Genomic DNA, 21,846 nt, shown 5'->3' with positions numbered 1-21,846 from the left:
GATGTTGCGAAACAACCATAAAAGGTTTCCAGTGTTGGTTTGTCTGAAGTATTTGACTATTATTTAAAAATAACGTGTCTGTAATACAAGGGCAGTAGTTTATTTCTTTTTTTTCTTCTTTTTTTTTTCCTTATAAACAACTCATTATTTGTTTAAGGGCAGACGTACTTGAAGGGGAGGAAAGTTTTTCACAGAATACTACTTAGTTCTTTAAAATGACCATAAAAGCATTTGTGTTTGGAACATAATAGCCCATTGAAGCCTAATACTTCATGCGTTAGACATGATTACAGATTTTTCCATCTGTGCTTCAGCCCCCACAAACCTCAAAGAACAAAGGGAATGAGATTGTCTAGACTGCCAGGAAAAATAAAAGTTGCTGCTTTAAGGGGTGCGGTTGATTTGGGGATGTGGCAGAGAAGACCAGAGTAAGAGGAAGGTATCATCTGAGCAACGTCTTTGGCTCTTACAAGCTTTGCACGTTGGGAAAGATGACATAAATTAACTACTTATTTTCTGAACCTAATTTCAGGCAAGACAGCAGCTAATGGAGGCAGTAGAAGAGTGTCTTCTTGTTATAAGTGGTATAGGCACTCTCTTCTGAAGGCATTTGGTTAAACACAAGTGTTGTACCATGGAAGGATAAGAAGAGGCACCTCTCTGAGTAGGGAGAGGCAGTTCAGCTTGTGTCAGAGAGGAACCACGAATCATTTGGAACCAAAGAGGGAATGGGAGGAGACAGCAACACTAATCACTGGTGTGTCTTTGCAGGAATTGCCCATCATTGTTTCTCAGCCTCAGCTAGGCTGGTTCCCTGGTGAACCTGTCCTTGGGAAAACAGAGGTGGGAATGGGAATTTGGGTTCCAGAGGTCCAAGTCAAGAAGGGGAAAGAAGTGTACAGGGCCAGTTATGAGTGGAGGCTAAAGAGCCTTGCTGGACACATGCTCGGGTCCCTGAAGACCTACGAGAAAGTCTCTCTACTGTGCCCATCACTATGCATATTGACTAAATATTTCCACTGTCTGAAATTATTAATCTCTCCTTTTTCAGGAAATAGAGGCTTGAATATTTGGTTTATATGTCCTTCTATTTGTTCTTCTGGCAGGTAAGATAACTTTTGTAGGTCCAGGGGTGAAATGTTCAGCATCTGCCCAGCATCCCAGCTGCTTTGGCAAATAAGCACATATTTTGAAAGTTTCTGCAAGTGCAAGGCATCTTCACATACATAGCAATTAATGTAAAAGTGTCAACAAAAAAATTGGCTACAGTGGAGCTAAACAACTTAATTTTTTCTATAAAGGCATTAATATTTATAAGTCTATTATAAGTACATAAAATAATTCAATTTTTCATTGCAATATGCTTTAAGTGACAGTTTCTCTGTCCACAGAGGTTCCATTTGTGCTTAATGTTTCTAGAGTTAGATCTGTAAGCAAAAAGCAACAGTTCCCTGCAAACCTCTTAAGGTTTAATCCCTAAGTAAATAATACTGTTTCCAAAATCAAGTTATATACAAAAATTTGAAGTGAATTAAAACCTTCTTGATGATAAAAATTGGTAAGAATTGGTCCTTAAATTTCAAATCACTCAAACTATTTCATTTTGAAAAGAGAAATTCTACAAATAATTAAATTACAGCACTTGCTGTATATGACAATATAGGGAAGTGCAACTAATAATATCATTGTGATAGACTATTTTAATCTTAGCTTACAAAATTCCATTTTGGTAAAAATAGTAAATTATCTTGTCCTAGGGTCATATTCTATGTGGGGGACACAGCATGCCACCCTGCTTCCAGTTAACAAATGCAGCCACACTACCATGGTGATGTGCTGAACAGTAACTGAAATTCTAAAATTGGAACTATTACCATGAGGTGGCTCATAATCAGATGAAACAAGCCTCCTGATCAATTGAAGAAAATACAGACAATTTGAAATAACTGCAACATGCCATGATATTCCTCATGCCATGATATACTACCACCAGGAAGCCCTGAATGGATTAAAATGGTGCTCTGGCTGTTTGCAAGACAAAATGCATCTACATGATGAAACATTGCTCTAGGAAGACATTACAAGGGTGGCCTGTATGATGTATAGACATTGTACGGTCATGTGGGATCCAATTTGTGAAGTCCTGAGTGAGGCCCTAGACTGCTAACGTAACTCAGAGGGGTGGGCCCTGTGCTTGGCTGCAGATGCCATCTGTAGGCAGGCTCCACTGGGAAATGGGATTTTGCATATTCAAATCATTTTTAGATAATGGCTACGTTTTTCCTAAGAGTCTAATCAGATGTCACTTCCCCTCTATTAGGCACACTCTCTCAAATGCATCTCGATTGCCCCTGTTTCAGGGAATGTGACGTGATAACTCACCCTTGTGAGTGCTCTTTCTCCTGTTCAGTGCAAATGAAAACAGGCTGATTTAAACTACTGCTAACAGGGTTTTGCACTGAATTACTAAAAGCTCTCAAATAATCAATCAGGGAACCTTGGTGCAGGTAGCAATAACATTCAGCTGTTCCTGCTCTAATTACTGCAGCATGTCCATCAACACCAACAGGAATATGAAACCACTCTTAAAACAAATAGGGTGTTTTTTCCCAGGAAAAAAATATCCATAAACGGGATAAAATATTTTCTGTTTTTCTAGGCATACTATAACCTGTTTTATTTATGTGGCATAATTTATAACAAAAATTGAGACGACAATGAACATGAAATCAACTATTGTAAATATTATTGGATTGCTTGACCACCATACAATTTGCGTGTTTTCTGTCCTCAAGAGTTAGAGTTTTGATGTTTCCGGAGGAACTGAAACCAGAAGTGGTTTTATTTATTTTCCCTCTTGTTTTTCCTGTAATTTTTTCTCTTCCGTTATTGTTGAAGTATATTTGAGAGATCTCAAAGTATTCTTAGAAAAGGCCCTGGCTTAATAGTTTATCTACTAATAAAAGATGAAGGTATCCTTCATATTAAAGATTTGATAAGCCAGTGTTTTAAAAACACTGTATCTATTTAAAATATAATTAAATCTAAAATAACCTATTAAATTAATATTTTTTTTACAACTGATCATCTGACCAAGGCAACCTGCATATTCAGACTGAGGCTGGACACATTCTTATTTTGAGACTGCCATGTGACTCAACCTTTCCCTTTTCATACACCTTCAATCACACATGGGTTCTAGATTTCTTTTTCCCCCTGTAGTTATACTGAGTTAATTTTCATTTCTATTATAGAGCAAAATCTATCATGAGGTCAAGGAATATAAATGTTAACTTTTCATACCTAACAAGATAGGTGTACTGCTAAAAACTGTGGAGTTTTGATATAAATTATATAGAATTTTGAGTTGATATTATATTTCACAAAACAGAATCTGAATTGAACAAGTAGAGATGGTTTTCTAAAGGAACATTAGTATTCTGGGTAAAATTTGCACCTAAAAATTACCTTGTATTGAATGCATAAAAGATGTTCAAATGAAGAAATTGTAATTATAAAGAGCAGGAGAATAACAGAGAGCACAGATTTGTCTTCATTATGACTGTCTGCTACAGTACTTGAAAAGACATCAGTCAAAGGTGTTCATTGTGTTGTTGCACTGCAACTTTTCAGATAACCAATATAAGATAATCAATATACGATAAGCACTAAAAAAGAGAAATATAGATAACAGAGTGAAGGTTTATGACTTTCTGTTTAGATATTATTTTCCTGCTTCAAGCAACTGTAACTTATATAACATTAACAAAGGAAAACAACTGGCTTGGCATTTGGCCTTTAACTTGAAAGATCATGTGAGAAATATTGCAAAATTGTGCCTACCTGAGCAAATGGTGTTACAATCAAGTCATCTCCATGTCTGAAAAAAGAGCAGAGTTGTAAGTTAGGTATTACAGAAAACTTATCTCACTGCTGTAACAGAAACAAAATCAGGTTTTGCAATGCACTGTAGGTAACTCCAGTTTTATTCTTCACTAGTTACTCACTAGCACTGCTTTACATATCCTTTGAAAAGTAAATATCAACTTAGTTATTGCCCAGCTGCCTGGCATGTCTATAGGATAGCTGATGAACCTGCTGGTTTCTGTGCTGCAGGCTTGGGCAGGTGATCGACCACTCAGGACCATCTGCAGAGATTTCATCCCAAAGAATGGAGGTGAAAATACCAAAAGTGACCCCACTGAGGTTTACCAGCAGATTTGTGAGCACTGGACAGGTAACTGCAGATGGCTGGGCAGCACCTTGCAGACAAACAAAAACCTAGTAAAACTTTCAAACTGAGTCACACCTCTATAGCTATAGGGGGTGTGACCAAGTGTGTGCTGTTGCTGTGGTAATCTCACCCACATCATGGGGTGACGTATGGGCAAGGTGCTGGGATAATGCACTGTCAGGGAGAAGGAAGGGAAGAAGGAAATAGGGGTTCCCTCACTTTAGCACCAAAAGCTGACACTTGAAATTGTTTCCAAAAAATAGTGCCTTGTAAATACAAATAAGATGAAGGGCTGTTGGTCTTAAGAGTAGCACCTGTAGCAGTGAGGATATGAAGTCAGACCTCTCCAGGGGACCATGGAGACAGGGAAAACATGGAGTTTTTAGTTATCATATCCAGTATATGGCAGCAATCAAGATGAAAAGAAGTTTTCCAAAGACAAAAATCCAATATGACTTTGTTTTTAATTTCCCTGTATTTTCCTGCAATGAATTTATTGTGATTAGCTACAAGTTGCAGCTTTCAGCAGAAATTACCACTGCTTTGATGTATTTTAGTATTATTTAAGTGTAAGCACAAAATAAGAATATTTAACAATGGATTTCAAGTCCACAAAAACCTAATCAGAAAAAGTATTTCTGAAAATGGAGAAATATGATTTCATCATTATTATAATTTATATACTGCCCACAAGACAGTAATGTTTTTGCAGGTGTTGCAAGACCTAATAAAAAAGCAGTAAGTACAACCGGAGAGCCTGTAAGAATGAAACAAACTTTACCAGTCTTCAAAATTATCATAATGCTTAATATCTGCATAGCTGTTTTCTTTACCATGTCTTTTATTCCTATTAGTTGTAATAAAGAAACAGGGTTTTACAGACTCTGTGGAAGAAGTCTGAACTTTTAGCAGCATCTTGGCAGGAGTGGTTGGAATAAGATGTTGTGTCAGGTGAAACCACAGTCCTAGCCTGGCTGGAAAGCATTTAAACCTGATCCTCACACCCAACCAGATGGAACATGGTGCTGTGGAAGAAATATGGAGGCTTTAATTGTCCAATGAACCCAAATCAAATCAATTATTACAGACATTGTCAATCAGCCCAGAGCATTAATAACGCAGGTAATGACCAGCTGGGTTTAGTACATCTTTATGTTTTCGTTGGGTCATGAAAATATCAGGAAATGCCCTAGACTATTGTTTCTGAATCAGAATTGCTTAATGAGTATTTTTACTGTTTGCATACAGATAATCCATTTTCTGTTCTATTTTGACACTTGAAAGATGCACAGTTTTGTAGACAGGGAATCCTGCATTATTAGTCATCTGAATGATTTCTGCAAAGATGGAAGATCCCAGAGCTTCAGGTAAATTATTTGCCAGTCTTCCTCACACCTCCCCACTTTATCTGTTTCTCAGGTACTTTAGGCAAAAAAGGCAAAACAAAAGGTTGAGCAAATTCTTAGCAATAAGTGTGTTTTCTAAGCAACTGGATTTTTCACAGACAAGATCTAAAATTGATATGTAGCCCTTCTGGCTTTTTTTTTTTTTTTTTTAACTGATCTAGTTTAATTCCGACATTTGGAATGATGAAGTAGCGGAATCCTGGAGATGAAAAGTTTTACAAATAGCAGTAGCACTGGACAAGAACAAAAGAATCAAATTGTTGCCACCTGCAAATAAGCCAGATAGAGTAGAGCTAGTTCTTTCTAGCACCACAGATATCTGTCAATGGCAAACACTCTGAATGCCCAGCGTATGACACAAATTCACAAAATATCCAAGAGTGCTTCAAATTCCCAGGTAACTGTTACAATATAGTTTTTACCTGTCAAAGTACAGATTGGCAAAATAGGATGCTCCTTTTTCTAACCGTCTCCCGTGGGCTTCCCTACTCTAAGTGGTACTTTCTTGCTCTTTCTCCCACTCAGTGCCCCTATTTGTCACCCGTTGAATGCTGATGCACTTTTAAGAGGCAACAGATACATGTTTCTGGGATTTCTGCTCAGGAGGTTCCCTTTTTCTTTTCTATAAAATAGCATTACTAACCCCCTCAAATTTTCAAACTTCATTCTATTTGATCTCTTGCTGGACTGCATTTCATTGGAGAACACTGATAAAATAGTGTAGCTTGTTATTTACTAGAGAAGGTATTACAAAGTATTAATTTTATGCACTGAAATCAAGTCAGGATTTAATTTTCACTTTTCAAATGCTCCTTGTGTCAAGAGCAACAATTCCAGAAATTATCATTATTTTAGTGAAAACGTGATACTGATAGTACAGATATCCACAATTTTCACAAAGCTGTTTAGCACAGACCAGACCCACTTGAACAGAAAAGCAATTGCTTAGTGTGGTGCATGATCTGTAATTCACATTGGGCCAGGAAATCTGTAAAAGGTGAGAGTGCTCAAAAAGCAAGCAGATGAGTCTAAAGCAGCTGTGGATTTTCCTTTGTATAGAAGAGCAAGAACATATGATTCAGTCAAAGTGTCATCGATCCACAGTGTACTGGGGTGTGGTAAACACTACAATGTATTACTATTCTGCTGTTTTCAGATGATACAGAAGCTGACACATGATTCTGTCTGGATTCTGGACAGAATAGTGCCACACATCTATATACAGAAGCAAGGAGAGGGAGCGTAAAACCTGTGCAATATATCATAAGCTTCTAAATATAGACAAAACTGTTAACCTTTAAGGTCAAAAGAAATTGTTCACATCAGTGTTAGACTCTGTTAACTAGAATCCCCGGCACACTTGTTCGTGCCTTCATTTTTCAAAGGAAAGACAGATTTGAAAGCAGAATAATTTTAACAGAGCCTCCAAATTAAAAATGATCAAATCTACCACCACCAAAAAAGAGACTGCTAAAGCATACAGCTGTCCACATGAGATGTATTGCTGCTGCATAAAACACAGGCCAAATTTCCATTAGCAGGCCAAAGGTTATATAATGCATCACAAGTTATTTACCATGTTAAAGTGATACAGCTCAGCCTTCTGCAAATTTTCTGGGTTTTCATTCTTAACCTTTCCTATAGGACATACTTGAACTTACCCCATAAAACTTATCATGGTACCCACCCTGCAGAAGAGATGAAAGTGCTAAGCTAAATCAGAAGTTAGATGAACATCTTCATCTGACTGTTACCAAATAAAAAGTACAAAAATTTCGCTTCCTTTCCTCAAGATTGGCATTAATTTGTCTCTTCTACCCCAATGAAAGGACAGTAATTAACTTTGCCCCCACTAAAAAAAGAACTTAGAGATGCATGCATGGGCAGGCACAGAAACAGGGAGAAAGATTAACACAAGGATAGACAGGGTGACTGCATAACATTTATTTCTTAATTAGGTTGAGATGATTTAATATAATAATCTAATAAGAGGAGTAGCTAGAGAGACATTCTTCAGACCTACTAGGATAGAGTTAAAAAGGAGAGGATCTTTTTTTAATGTGGTCAGAAAAAGTCAAGACATCCATGAAGAAGAAGAGAGTCCCAGACTTTGAGACCACCAGAAATGTGAGTATGCTCTTGTCAGTGTGGATCTTTGCAGGAAAAGTCTTGAGTAGGTTTTGTCTCTGTAGAGACCATAGTAAACTCAGATTAAGGCTTTCTAGTCACACATGAAGAATACTAAATGAGTGATCTTGAGGACACGTATTAACAAACTAAGCACACACGACTGGAATGTGGTCATGGATGGCTATGTCCTTCTCAGGAAAGACAGGCCAGCAAGGCGAGGTGGTGGAGTTGCTCTTTATGTGAGAGAGCAACTACAATGTATTGAGTTCTGTTCAGGCACAGATGGAAGAGCAAGTTGAGAGTCTATGGGTGAGAATTAAGGGGCAGGCTGGTAGGGGTGCTACTGTTGTGGGTGTCTATTACAGGCCAACAGGTCAGGATGAGGAAGTTGACAAGGCCTTCTACAGACAGCTGAGAGCAACCTGACAGTCACAGGCCCTGGTTGTTGTGGGGGATTTTAACTACCCTGATGTTTGCTGGAAGGACTACTCAGCCAGTCAGCCACGGCCCAGGATGTTCCTCCAGTGCATTGACGATAATTTTTTGATGCAAATGGTGGAGGAGTCAACTAGGAGAGGTGCACTGCTGGATCTCATCCTCACTAACAAGGAGGGTCTGGTTGAAGCGGTAAAGATTGAGGGCTGCCTTGGCTGCAGTGACCATGAAATGGTGAAGTTCAGGATTTCATGTGGCAGGAGCAGAATACCAAGCAGAATTGCAACCCTGGACTTCAGTAGGGCAAACCTGGGCCTTTTCAAACATTTGTTAGGGGAAATCACATGGCCAAGGCTGCTTATAGGTGAAGAGGCCAAAGATAGTTGATTAGTGTTCAGGGATTGTTCCTACCAAGCTGAAGATCAGAGCATCCTGACACATAGGAAGTCAAGGAAGGGAGCCAGGAGACCTGCTTGGTTAAACAGGGAACTGCTGGGCAAACTCAGGTTCCAGTATAGGTTGGGAAATTACATGTTAGAGAGCAGAGGAGGGGAAAGGGACCTGGGGGTCTTGGTGGACAACAGGATGACCATGAGCCAGCACTGTGCCCTTGTGGCCAAGAAGGCCAATGGCAGCCTCGGATGTATTACAAGGAGGGTGGTTAGCAGATTGAGAGAGGTCCTCCTTCCCCTCTACTCTGCCCTGGTGAGACCCCATCTGGAATATTGTGTCCAGTTCTGGGCCCCTCAGTTCAAGAAGGACAGGGAACTCCTGGAGAGGGTCCAGTGTAGGGCAACAAAGATGATTAAGCGAGTGGAGCACCTCCCTTATGAAGAAAGGCTGAGGGAGCTGGGTCTCTTTAGTTTGGAAAAGAGGAGACTGAGGGGTGATCTTATTAATGTTTATAAATACATAAAGGGTGAGTGTCACGAGGATGGAGCCAGGCTCTTCTCGGTGGCAAACAATGATAGGACAAGGGGTATTGGGATCAAGCTGGAACACAAGAGGTTCCACTTAAATTTGAGAAAAAAACTTCTTCCCAGTGAGGGTGGCAGAGCACTGGAACAGGCTGCCCAGGGAGGCTGTGGAGTCTCCTACTCTGGAGACATTCAAAACCCGCCTGGACATGTTCCTGTGCGACCTCACCTAGGCGTTCCTGCTCCAGCAGGGGGATTGGATTAGATGATCTTTTGAGGTCCCTTCCAACCCCAAACATACTGTGATACTGTAATTACCCTAATTGCTAGGATTTTTTTTTTTTTCCCAAATAAGATTTTATAGGTGCAGCCAAATAGATACATAAGAAACATATGAATTAGGTATGCTGAACACATGCGTACTTCCCAGATTCAGTTTTTAGCAGAAATTAAATCAGATTCTAGGTTGTGCTGTGTTACAGTGATAGAAACATCCTGTAATGATATTAGCCAGCAGAAGCTGTGCTCAAAGGACAGTGAACAGGAGGGGTGCTACATGTAGCTTGCATTTTATCATCATCTGTGTTTGGAAAACCCAGAGGGGTTGGTTTGTGATATTGATTTTGCAGAGTCAGAAATCACAGCTCTCCAAGCTAGTTTATTCTTCAGGAATAGTGTTTAAGTCAAGTCATCTCAATTTCCAAAGACTTTGAAACTTTTTTTTAATCCTAATATGAGATAGCTCTGGCCTGGCTCCAAAAGCTAAGGCTGACTGGGAATAAGCAGCACCTCTCAGTGTTATGCCTGCATTATAGAGATTGTCAGAAACTGGATTAAAGCTTTTCCCAGACAGTCAGTGAATTGGCAGTGATTTGCAATTCACAGAAAGTCTGAGCATCATTTGGAGGCTGATCAGGCATTTAAGGCAGCAGCTAGAGTCTGCAACACTGTGGGCAGGTTCGGATTTAGGGTTGAGAGAGCAAGCAATTGAAATTGTTGATGGAGTCATGAACTACAGACAGGGGGCTGCTTTTCTCAGGGCATTTATTTATTTCTTGGACCATGTACTTTAAAGGATTTTCATGAAGAGCTACTTGAAACCACTTGTTCCATCCCAGAGTAGACAGAAATCAGATCCTGAATGAAGCAAACTCTGATCAACTATTGTCTGAATGTTTCTCAACAACACATTTTATTTAACACTGTGCAGTTATGTTCTCCTGATATTTCTTTCTAATATAGCAACAGAGCCTGCCCTAATTAGTCAAAAATATTGTTATAATATTGGAAGTTCTGGAGAGCTCAACCTACTTATTTTCAATTGAGCTTAACCAGATGGAAGAGGATTGTCTTGGAAAAGCCACAACCCCTGAAAAGACCATTATCCCAGCCAAAAGAAAGACTGGTTATAGTAGTTCCCCTTGCACTATCTAATTAAGCAAGTTTGATTTAGGAAAAAACATCAAATGGGAAAAAACATTTGTCCAGCACAAATCTCACTAGCAAATACTGCAGATATAAGTGTTTGCAAACACCACAACTTACTTCATATGGACCACAAATCAAGTTACTCCATTATGGCATGTTGATGAAGAAAACAATACTTGGTTGCTTTATGATCAGAGATCCAAAAGACAGCTCAGAAAAATGTGGTTTATTACACATGGCTAATACACAGAATCACACAGAATCACAGAATGTTAGGGATTGGAAGGGACCTCGGAAGATCATCTAGTCCAATCCCCCTGCCGGAGCAGGAACACCCAGATGAGGTTACACAGGAAGGCGTCCAGGCGGGTTTTGAATGTCTCCAGAGTACCAAGATATGCCACATATTTGGAGCTTTCCAGGTACACAGGATATTTTGTACAAGAAAGTACTTTAATTTTTCATGCCAGCTTTTTAGCATGTCAATTCCTGAAGGTACACTCTATTAGGTTTGAAAGAAACCTTTGAATAGTTGGAGTCCACTCTGTTGAAGTCATTAGTGTTAGGTCACCTAAATGACAATCTTATTTCCAATTGAACTACATTAGCACCCTAGGTGAGGAGCTCTCTCAAGGCTTGGAAAGACAGAATGAACACATCCACTACAGTCTAAAGGACTGGAAAGAAACCCTGAATAACAATGTGTTTTTAAATCAGTATTTTGAGATTTAGTCCAGGCAGTATCAAGAAGTATTATCTAGTTACCTGTGTACTTTACTGTGCATCACTGGCTTCATATCACTGCACCTGCATTTTTGAGCAGTATAAAAACAAGACACTTTGCTGGGTGACAAGAGCAGCTAATTGTGTCTCAGTGATGGTGATCTGAACCAAGACCCATTGAATCAAGAAGGTTCATTCAGGATTGCTGGATGGGCTCGAATCAGAATCAGCTGACTAGCTCAAAGCACAGGAATTATTACTATTTTTCCCTATTCCATATAATAAACTACAGGAATACTATCAGGCTTCTTCTGCCTCCCATGAAAGTATCACAGTACCTCTGGAAGAGTTCAAGGAAGATAAGGCCTCTTGTGTCAGACCCAGCTACTTCCTTGATCAGGATGCTTAAACATTTTCCAGAGTGACTTCACTTGCACAACTGACTTGGTATCTGCCTGAGGAAATCCTGTAGGTACTAATGTAGTGGGCCATTACAGAAGGATGCCAGGATGATGTGCAGCCTCACAGTCACAGGCCCTGGTTATTGTGGGGGATTTTAACTACCCTGATATTTGCTGTATCAAAAATAGCGTGGTCAGCAGAACAAGGGAAGTGATCCTTCCCCTGTACTCTGCATTGGTGAGGCCACACCTGGAGTATTGTGTTCAGTTCTGGGCCCCTCAGTTCAGGAAAGACATTGAAGTGCTGGAGCAGGTCCAGAGAAGAGCAGCAAGACTAGTGAAGGGACTTGAACACAAGACCTATGGGGAGAGGCTGAGGGAGCTGGGGTTGTTTAGTCTGGAGAAGAGGAGGCTTAGAGGTGACCTCATCACTCTCTATAACTACCTGAAGGGAAGTTATAGTCAGGTGGGGCTTGGTTTCTTCTCCCAGGCAGTTAGCAATAGGACAAGGGGGCATGGGCTTAAACTCTGCCAGGGGAAATTTAGGCTGGATATTTGAAAGAAATTCTTTACAGAGAGAGTGGTCACGCATTGGAATGGCCTGCCCAGGGAGGTGGTGGACTCACCATCCCTGGAGGTTTTTAAACTGAGATTGGACATGGCACTTAGTGCCATGATCTAGTAAATGGACTGGAGTTGGACCAAGGGTTGGACTTGATGATCTCTGAGGTCTTTTCCAACCCAGTCAATTCCGTGATTCTGAGGACTACTCAGTCAGCCATCCACAGTCCAGGAGGTTCCTCCAGTGCATTGATGATAATAACTTCCTGATACAAATGGTGGAGGAGCCAACTAGGAGAGGAGCATTGCTCACTAACAAGGAGGGTCTGGTTGAAGCAGTAAAGGTTGAGGGCTGCCTTGGCTGCAGTGACCATGAGATGGCGGAGTTCAGGATCTCATGTGGCAGGAGCAGAATACCAAGCAGAATTGCAACCCTGGACTTCAGTAGGGCCAACTTTGGCCTTTTCAAGCAATTGCTAGTGAAATCCCATGGGAGAGGGTATTTGAAGGGACAGAGGCTCAAGAGAGTTGGTTACCATTCAAGGACTGCTTCTTCCAAGCTCAAGATCAGAGCATCCCAACAGGTCAAGGAAGGGAGCCAGGAGACCTGCTTGGTTAAACAGGGAACTGCTGGGCAAACTCAAGTGGAAGAGGAGAGGCTACAGATCATGGGAAGAGGGGCTGGCCACTTCAGAAGAATACAACGCTGTTGTCAGAGGATGTAGGGAGGCAATTAGAAAAGCTAAGGCCTCCTTAGAATTAAACCTGGTGAGAGGGGTCAAGGACAACAGAAAGAGCTTCTTCAAATATACTGCAGATAAACCTAACACCAGAGGCAATGTAGGTCCACTGATGAATGAGGTGGGTGCCCTGGTGACAGAAGATACAGAGAAGTCAGAGTTACTGAATGCCTTCTTTGTTGCTGTCTACTCTGCTGGAGGCTGTCTCAAGGAGCCTCGTGCCCCTGAAGCCCCAGAGGGAGTCAGAACAATGGAGGAGTTTGCCTCGGTTGATGAGGACTGCATTAGGGACCAGTTAAGCAATCTGGACATCCATAAATCCATGGGTCCTGATTGGGTGCACCTGCAAGTGCTGAGGGAGCTGGCTGAGGTCATTGCTAGGCCACTCTACATCATCCTTAGTAAGTCATGGGGAATGGGAGAGGTGCCTGAGGACTGGAGGAAAGCAAATGTCACACCAGACTTCAAAAAGGGCAAGAAGGAGGACCCAGGTAACTATAGACTTGTCAGTCTCATCACCATCCTCAGAAGGGTGATGGAACAACTTATTGTTGACACTGTTTCAGGGCATATCAAGGATAAGAGGGTCATTAGGAGCAGTGAACATGGCTTCATCAAGGGGAAGTCACACTTAACCAACCTCATAGCCTCTTATGAAGACATAACCAGGTGGACAGATGATGGTAAAGCAGTGGATATGGTCTATCTTGATTTCAGTAAAGCATCCTCCCACAGCATCCTCACAGCTAAACTGAGGACGTGTGGTCTGGATGATTGGGTAGTGAGGTGGACTGTGAAGTGGCTGAAAGAAAGAAGCCAGAGAGTTGTGATAATTGGGGCAGAGTCTAGTTAGAGGTCTGTATCTAGTGGAGTGCCTCAAGTGTCGGTACTGGGACTGGTATTATTCAATATATTAATCAATTACTTGGAAGAGGGAATAGAGTGCACTGCCAGTAAGCTTGCTGATGACACCAAACTGGAAGGAGTGGCTGACAAGCCAGAAGGCTGTGCTGCCATCCAGCGACACCTGGATTGGCTGGAGAGTTGGGCGCAGAGAAATTTGATGAAATATAACAGAGGAAAGTGTCTAGTCTTGCATCTGGGCAGGAACAACCCCAGGATCCAGTATAAATTGGGGAACAACCTGCTGGAGAGCAGCGTAGGGGAAAGGGACCTGGGGGTCCTGGTGGACAGCAGGATGACCATGAGCCAGCACTCTGTCTTTGTGGTCAGGAAGGCCAATGGCATCCTGGGGTGTATTTGAAGGCGGGGTGGTTAGTAGGCCAAGAGAGGTTCTCCTCCCCTCTACTCTCCCCTGGTGAGACAATATCTGGAATATTGTGTCCAGTTCTGGGCCCCTCAGCTGAAGGACAGAGAACTGCTGGAGAGAGTCCAGCGCAGAGCCATGGAGATAACTAAGGGAGTGGAGCATCTCCCATATGAGGAAAGGCTGAGGGAGCTGGGTTTCTTTAGCTTGGAGGAGACTGAGGGGTGACCTCATTAATGTTTATCAATAATGGTTGAGTGTCATGAGGATGGAGCCAGGCTCTTCTCAGTGACAACCAATGATAAGACAAAGGGCAATGGGTGCAAACTGGAACACAGAAGGTTCCACTTCAATATGAGAAGAAACTTCTTCACAGTGAGGGTGACAGAACACTGGAACAGGCTGCCCAGGGAGGTTGTGGAATATTCAAAACCCACCTGGATGCATTACTGTGTAATCTGATCTAGATATTCCTGCTCTGACTGGAGAATTGGACTAGATGATCTTTCCAAGTTCCTTCCAATCCCTAATGTTCTGTGATTCTGTGTGAATAGTGGATGGCTCTGAGCAACTGCCCTGCATTAATTCTGACAGAGAATTATTCAGTCCTAAAGATAAACAGCAAATGGACTTGCCAGACTGTTTCACTGGCATAGGTGATACAGCAGTCTGGTTGAGAATCACTGGGGCAACGGCAAGGGAAAAGAAGCTACAGCAGTGCAGCAGTTTGGTTTACGTGTTAAGGGAGGGGCTGGTATAAGCCAGAGGTTGTAAGACTTTGAACCAGAAAAGAGCTGAACTAAATCAGAAGAGTTCAGAACAATTCAGCAGTTTTATTGCTGGACTGCTCATACAACAGAAATTATATTTTACCTCTAAGCAAGGCTGCCAAAGAAACAAGCATCAGTGACTAAAGGATAGGTTTGTTTTCTGCTGGAGCTAGAGAAAATTAGTGAGTGGGTGTGCACACATTGGTGGAAGGAATCAAGTTAGTGCAGCTTAATGAGTTACTATTAATCAGTTTTGATTGGATTAGCTAACACACATAAACTCTTAGCTTGTTGCAAATAAAAGTAAAATGTATTACCTTGAACTGTTTTTAAGCAGGAGATATTTGCTTACTTGCTTGTCCCCTTACGCTTAAGTGTTGAGAACTGATATGATTGTGTTACTTCTGAAGAATAAGAATACATGAGTTTCCCTGTGAATCTCCTGCTGATACAGGCTGAAAGATTTCCTCTCAAAGAAATGAGGGCAGAGCTGCTGAGAACAGCACCTGCTTAAGGTAAGTACCCAGCCGGAGTCAGCTTCCTCTCAGCCAGCCACAGGAAGATTGTCTCAGCTTCAAGGTTTAGAAAAAAGTGTCCCTTAACCTAATTCGGAGGCCCCTAAATGTACATATCTAAGAAGACTTGAACAAAAACAAGGCAAACCCATTAGAATTTCAGATTGTCCATTTTCAAGGAACAAACTCTACAGCTAACACAACATTAGCAAGAATACACAGTGTTCTTTGTGCCCTGAGGGATGAAATAAGAACTAATGTTCTTCTGGGTTGTGTAATAAATTCAGACTGTGCATGTAAGTGATGACTGAGCTAGAAAACCAGTCTAAGAGACATCCCCCAAAAATTTGAGTCCCTCTTCACAAAGGTCCCTTTCTCTACACTGCTCCCATCCTTCAATATCTCATGCACACATGAGCACACACAAAACACACCCATGTGCTTTCCCCTCCACTGCAGCAAGCCTAGAAGTGAGTGGTGATGTGATTCAGCTGAAATCCCAGCTAAGGATTGGTTTTGGTACCGTGTTTTTAATAACATCACACCTTTGACTGAAGGGGTTTAGGAATTCAGTCTGTTTTGTTTAGCATAGGAACAGTAACTTGCCATTTTGTTTCAAACACCCATTATTGCCAGTGAAGGGTAAAAAAAAAGCCTGATATGTTAAAAGTGTTGGAAGGGGAAGTGATGTGTTTAACACACATAATTTGGAAAATTATTAGGTTTTAGCATTTGGATATAAACCCAATAATGATTCTGTGTTGTCTGAATATAAGATAAAATCAATTTGTATTTCACCAAAAAATATCCCGATTCAATAACAATATAAATGCATATTAGAATAACTTAGAATAATCTGAATTAAAAAATAGATTGGATGAATCCTTCTCAATGTGAAAATATTTTCTTTTTGTTTACAGTGTAACAATTACTGATCAACAAATGAAGTTAGTGCAAACTTATTATTTAAATCTAAGCAAAGCAGATATAACTGAGCTCTTGTTTTAGATTCCATTTGTAAAATGTTCCAAGCAAATGGAAAGGACACAGTGGTCTTTCTTCAAAATGTTTCTCTTTAGAACTCTAAAATATTTTAAATTACTTACTGATTATTTAGCTTAATTTAAACTGCAACCTGCAGACTTATTCAATTTAAAGGTCTTAGGAACAAAAAAGTGAACCAAATGACGCAAAATATTTGGCCTATTTTTGATAAAAACATGCAAGTACGTTTCTTTCCATGGACAAATAAATGTCTCAAGCACTTCACTATATTTTTTCATTAAAAATTGTTTCTAGGATGAAATACACAGAGAAAATGCATCTTAAACTAGTTTTTTAAAGTAGGCTGGACTTTGAAGTTTACATAGCTGTTTTTGGGTCTTCCATATAGTAATATCACAGATTCTGAGAAAATAATCTGATGAATTGTGAGAAATTTCAACAGTAGTTTATCTAGAAAGGAATGCAATTATTTCTAGTTTGTTAACCTGAAGTGCAATTACTCTGCTTAGTAACTGCATGTCTTTTGTGCTCTCCTAGAGTCTTGGCCAGAACCTTTCAGGGAAAAGCATTTTTTTTTTCTCCCTAACTTCAGATGCATAGTCACAGTATTTTATGAATAAATCCAGGCCTTTCTGGCTCAGAAATAGAGGAATAAGCTGTATCACTAGTAATTTGGCTTCTTGTTCCGTATGAGAAAATTTATCTTCATTTCATGATTTTATTGGTATATTAAAGGCTCAGGTGAATGGTATTAACTGTCCAGGTTTGCCATCTTTGTCTCCCATTACGTTAAAGTACATTCTCTTTGTAAATTAGATTCAGATTGAATACAGTGCAGTTTTTAAAAAGTTAAGCAGACTGTTGAGAACTGGAAAATGTGTGTGAGTTTACCTCAAAAATCCTTTTCTCTGGCAGCTATTCCACATGTCAGTTAAAGCGATGTTTCAGTTTGTTTGCAGCTTCAGGTCAAGACTAGACCTGCCAGTCACTGATAAATAAGGTAACTCCCTACCTTGGAATTTCCCTTTATTTAAGGTAATTTCTGCAGCCAGAATAATTCTCTTATTCTTTATTCTTCACAAAATTACATTTATTTTGGGAAAAAATACACCCCCTCATCCCAAGTATTTCTCCAGCTGTTGAAGAAGAGCATAATTCATCCTGACAAAACAATCCAAATCTCTGTCAGTATCCATGTTTATCAGAGTACAGAGGTTCCCTTTGTTCTCAAGTAGTTCACATTTGGGTTTTATTATTCAAAGAGGTGGTTTTGGTTTTGTTTTGGTAAATGTGGAGCCAAGGTTTACAGATACATTCAAATACAGTCTACAAAGTAGCATGTCCTCTAGGAGAAGATAGGATAATACTGTAATTCTAGAGAAAAAAGTCCTGGAGTAAATTGCATCTTCTTGACACTTGTTTTACCAGGGATAGTGGCAGAAGGATGATGCTATCTATGGAAGGTATTGGCAGAATAGCAGTGGGCTGGCCGGTTTGGGGAATGGCTGTACTGGTGACCATTTGGACATTTAGCAGATCAGCAAGCTAACGACCCTGCAGGTCCCTATGGTCAGTGCTCCTTGGCTGTGTTCTGGTGCTTAAAAGATGGAAGCAAGGTTTAACAGAAATGTGAATATTTCCTGTAATTATACTAATTATAGCTTACACTGATATTGGCCCTGATTGAGGAAACAGTGCTGAAACTCTCCAAAGAAGCCCATAAAACTCCCCATCCAGTCTCTTTTTTTTTACCGAGTGATATTCAGCTGGCCAAGTCCTGGAAAGACCAGGATGTTGCCTCCAAGCTGTGTTCTGTGGAAATGCAAAAAGGGTAGACTTAAGGAATGCTTATTGTCACACACCTTTACCCCTAGATATAATACATTCAGAAGTAATCAGGTCACTTCTGCAAGACACCCATGTTCAAGGCTCTCTGCTTCACTGATGTCTTCAAACATAAACCTGACATTTCTTCCAGTACAACACCGATGATTTTGCTCATCTTTCAGCTAGCTTGTTTCTTTTTTCCTCTGTGTTGCAACAGTGCTGTTGAGGGCTTTGATTGTAGTGTTGTTTTCTGTTCTTTATTCTTCTTCCCTTTAAACTTGTTTTCCTGTCTCATCACAGATCCTGCCCTGTAGTGCCTCATATTGGCTCGCTTATCCTTACTGACTTGCCCATTCACTTTCTCTTGCGTCCCTATGCTGGAATTCCCATAGCCAAGCTTCACAATGCATCTGTCTTCTTCTGCCTTGGACCTTACATCTTTCTGTCTAAACTACCTGCCTCTCCAGTTCAAAATCTTGAATGGCTTTTTCTTACCTCTTCATATCATCTCATGTTCTGCCTTTCTTCTTCACTAGGACCATGCTATTTCTTCCAAGAGAAAATTGAAAAGAATATGTTACTGACTTGCACCCCTTTTTATTTTCATTTTTTACCAGGCAGCTGCTTTTTCTGCCTCTTTCAGTGCTGTAACTGCACCCAGATTTGTTCCACTAACCTTCTCTCATCTGAGCAACTTTGCACTCATCCCATCTTTTATTCTTTTCCTTAGCTAAAATGGCTCCTCACTTTTAAATATACTTTAGTCTCTTCGTTTTTTAAAAAACGTTCCATTTCCCCTTCTCTGCTCATGTTTCTGTCCCTTTCCATCTCACCTCACTGAGTGAAACTCTCTTCACTTGCTCTGTGAGGTTTACTACTCTGGGCATAGGGACCCACGTTGTAACTTCTCCTGTGGACAGCATCTGACTGTACTAGTCTCTCCATTATCATCTTATGCTTCAACTTTTAAGTTCTGCATGGCAGACCCCATCGTTTCATCTTGGGTTTGCAAAGACTTGAGCATGACCATATTGCCTTCCTCGGCTGGAGATCAGAGCTGCTGCAGCAGCACAAATAATAAATAATGACAGAATGTTGAATTCAGTACTTTAGCACTGCCATCCACTGGGTGTCTTTGATCATGACATCCCATACTTGAGTAAAATCTTGTTGCTGTTTTATCTGCTGATACTGAAGTGGAATGTATTATTGTAAACACACTATTTGAGAGTAATGGAAATGCCAGAAATCTTTATGTTATACCCCTTCCAAATAAAAGATGAATGCCTTTTGCTTTCTATTTTGCTTTAGAAAATAAAATATTGAGATTGGTAACTCAAGTACTGAAGAATCAGGAGATACTAAGTTAAACTGTTATGTACAATTAACTAATCTACATTATTTGAATTATGTGTATGTTGTGTAATGTATTTTGCTTGTGCTTAAGAAACATGCAGTACATCAAATTAAGCATGTAGATAGATGCAAAAGGGAAATAGGATAATTTGGGAGTAATCTAAAATTTGTGTGATACTTCCCCTGGCAACTCTTCCAGCTTCCACCTCATTTAGCAATGTCCTGAACCAGAGTGGTTTCTCTATTTTAATAATCTTCAGTGAGTTTCTCTTCCACGAGTACATCCAGTTTCTCCTTGAAACCATATATAAAGAGATTTGTGGTATCCTTTCCTTTCCTTTCCTTTCCTTTCCTTTCCTTTCCTTTCCTTTCCTTTCCTTTCCTTTCCTTTCCTTTCCTTTCCTTTCCTTTCCTTTCCTTTCCTTTCCTTCCCTTCCCTTCCCTTCCCTTCCCTTCCCTTCCCTTCCCTTCCCTTCCCTTCCCTTCCCTTCCCTTCCCTTCCCTTCCCTTCCCTTCCCTTCCCTTCTTTCCTATCTCTCCTCTCCTATCCTTTCCTCCCCTTTCCCCCCCTTTCCTTCCCTTTTCCCCTTCTTTTTCCCCTCCCTCTTTCTCTCTCCCTCTCCCCTCTCTCTTTCCTTCTTTCCTTTCTTCTTTTCCCCTCACTATCCTTGTAAACTTTCCCCACTTTCATTCCTTGGCTGTCTTTTACTTTATTTCTGTGATATAATTAAGCTTATTATTATTAGGCTTAGTGATACATTAATAATATTTCATGGTTAAAACAACTTTCCTTTTACATTTTCTAATGTGCTTCCACTCTAAACAGTGGCAGCAATATTTACCTTCTTAGTACAACAGTTCCTCTGTGACAGGAGACTGTGAAAATCTAACCAGATGTGAGGTAAAATAAATTTTATACGCAGATGTGTCTTAAGTAAATTTTGAAAGGAAGAATAAATACAAATATCCAAAGGAAAAAAAAAAGTGTGCTCAGTGTCTCGGTAATTCAATTGTTTATCCAATTTACGGCCATGTACTGAAATATTACCCAGAATTCTAGGAAATGCAGAAGTGGATTATGAGTTCAAGGATGGAGCACTAATTGAATTCTTAATTGAAATGACTCATCTAAGCAACACAGTGACCTGGGTTGCCCCCCAGAATGTAAAAGTCTTTCCAAATGGTATCCTGGCTCAGGTGCCACATTAAAAGCTGTTGTCACTATTGTCCATCTGAAAGAAAGGTTACCTGTTACCGGAAGATTTGCTAGAAGGGGTCACTATTTGCAGGTGAAATGCATTTTTCCTTATGATGAGACAAGATGGATTGGTCTTTTTCTTTCTCATTTTGTCTCAACCAAAATTGGGCACAAAATTGGGCACAAAGCTTACTAACTAAGCCTTTTATTTAAAAGGGTATTTGAAATAATTTTTGCCTCTCTTGAATGTATTAATTGCTGCCAGCTGGAAACCTTTTCTCTAAAAACCTAGAAATACCTGGTGTAAATACACAGTATATTTTCTTAAGAATATTAAGAAGCAGAAATTGAGTTTGTATTCCTTCTCTTGAAAAGAATAGCTAGAAAATCAGAACTCTGCTTAGTGTTTTGATACACCAGTACTGACTGTCTTCACTACTCTGTCAAAACTAACAAAGCACATTAAATACACCCTTACAATATCCTTACTTTCAGAAAGTGCAGAAGCATATACAAGCTTAATTAAAGAAATAAACAGACAATTTTCCATGACTTCAGTAGCACAAGTGATTACAAAATACGTTTCTTGTTGCTGGAAAAATCTTAAAACAGAGGACAAAACATAGGCTATAGATATTTTATAATGTACTTACATATCACTAGCGATGGAGGAGTTCCTGGACATGGACTTTGGAGAAAGATCATAGTCACTGTCTGACCGGTAAAGGAAAGACTCTCTACGTTGACTGTGGACAAAATTTGCCTGAAGAATTAGCCCTGATCCAGGGCTCGTCATGGGATCCAAGGGACTTCGTCCTGATGATGTACCATTGTCTACATCGAAACTGCAAAAAGAAAAGAGAAAAATATTCATGCCACTGACATAAGAGTTTTGAAATACACACACTCTTGATAAGTTTATCACTAGTAATT

The 21,846-nt window shown here is 40.2% G+C and overlaps 1 protein-coding gene across 2 annotated transcripts in view; it reads right to left on the bottom strand.

The window, feature by feature from the left end:
• The window catches only part of PDE4D (phosphodiesterase 4D), a 356,820-nt gene that overhangs the window by 95,625 nt on the left and 239,349 nt on the right, over positions 1–21,846 (bottom strand). Inside the window, exons 2-3 of one of the 2 annotated variants that reach the window (XM_071802826.1) lie at positions 21,567–21,758; positions 3,844–3,880 (exon numbers count right to left, since the gene is read on the bottom strand). In XM_071802826.1, coding sequence (XP_071658927.1) covers positions 3,844–3,880; positions 21,567–21,758 — 229 coding nt within the window. Of the gene's footprint in view, positions 1–3,843; positions 3,881–21,562; positions 21,759–21,846 lie in introns of those variants that run through there. The other variant, XM_071802827.1, reaches the window with a different exon arrangement.

Source organism: Patagioenas fasciata, chromosome Z (assembly GCF_037038585.1).
Source record: "Patagioenas fasciata isolate bPatFas1 chromosome Z, bPatFas1.hap1, whole genome shotgun sequence".
NCBI lineage: Eukaryota > Metazoa > Chordata > Aves > Columbiformes > Columbidae > Patagioenas > Patagioenas fasciata.
This window is presented reverse-complemented; position numbering and strand designations above follow the sequence as displayed.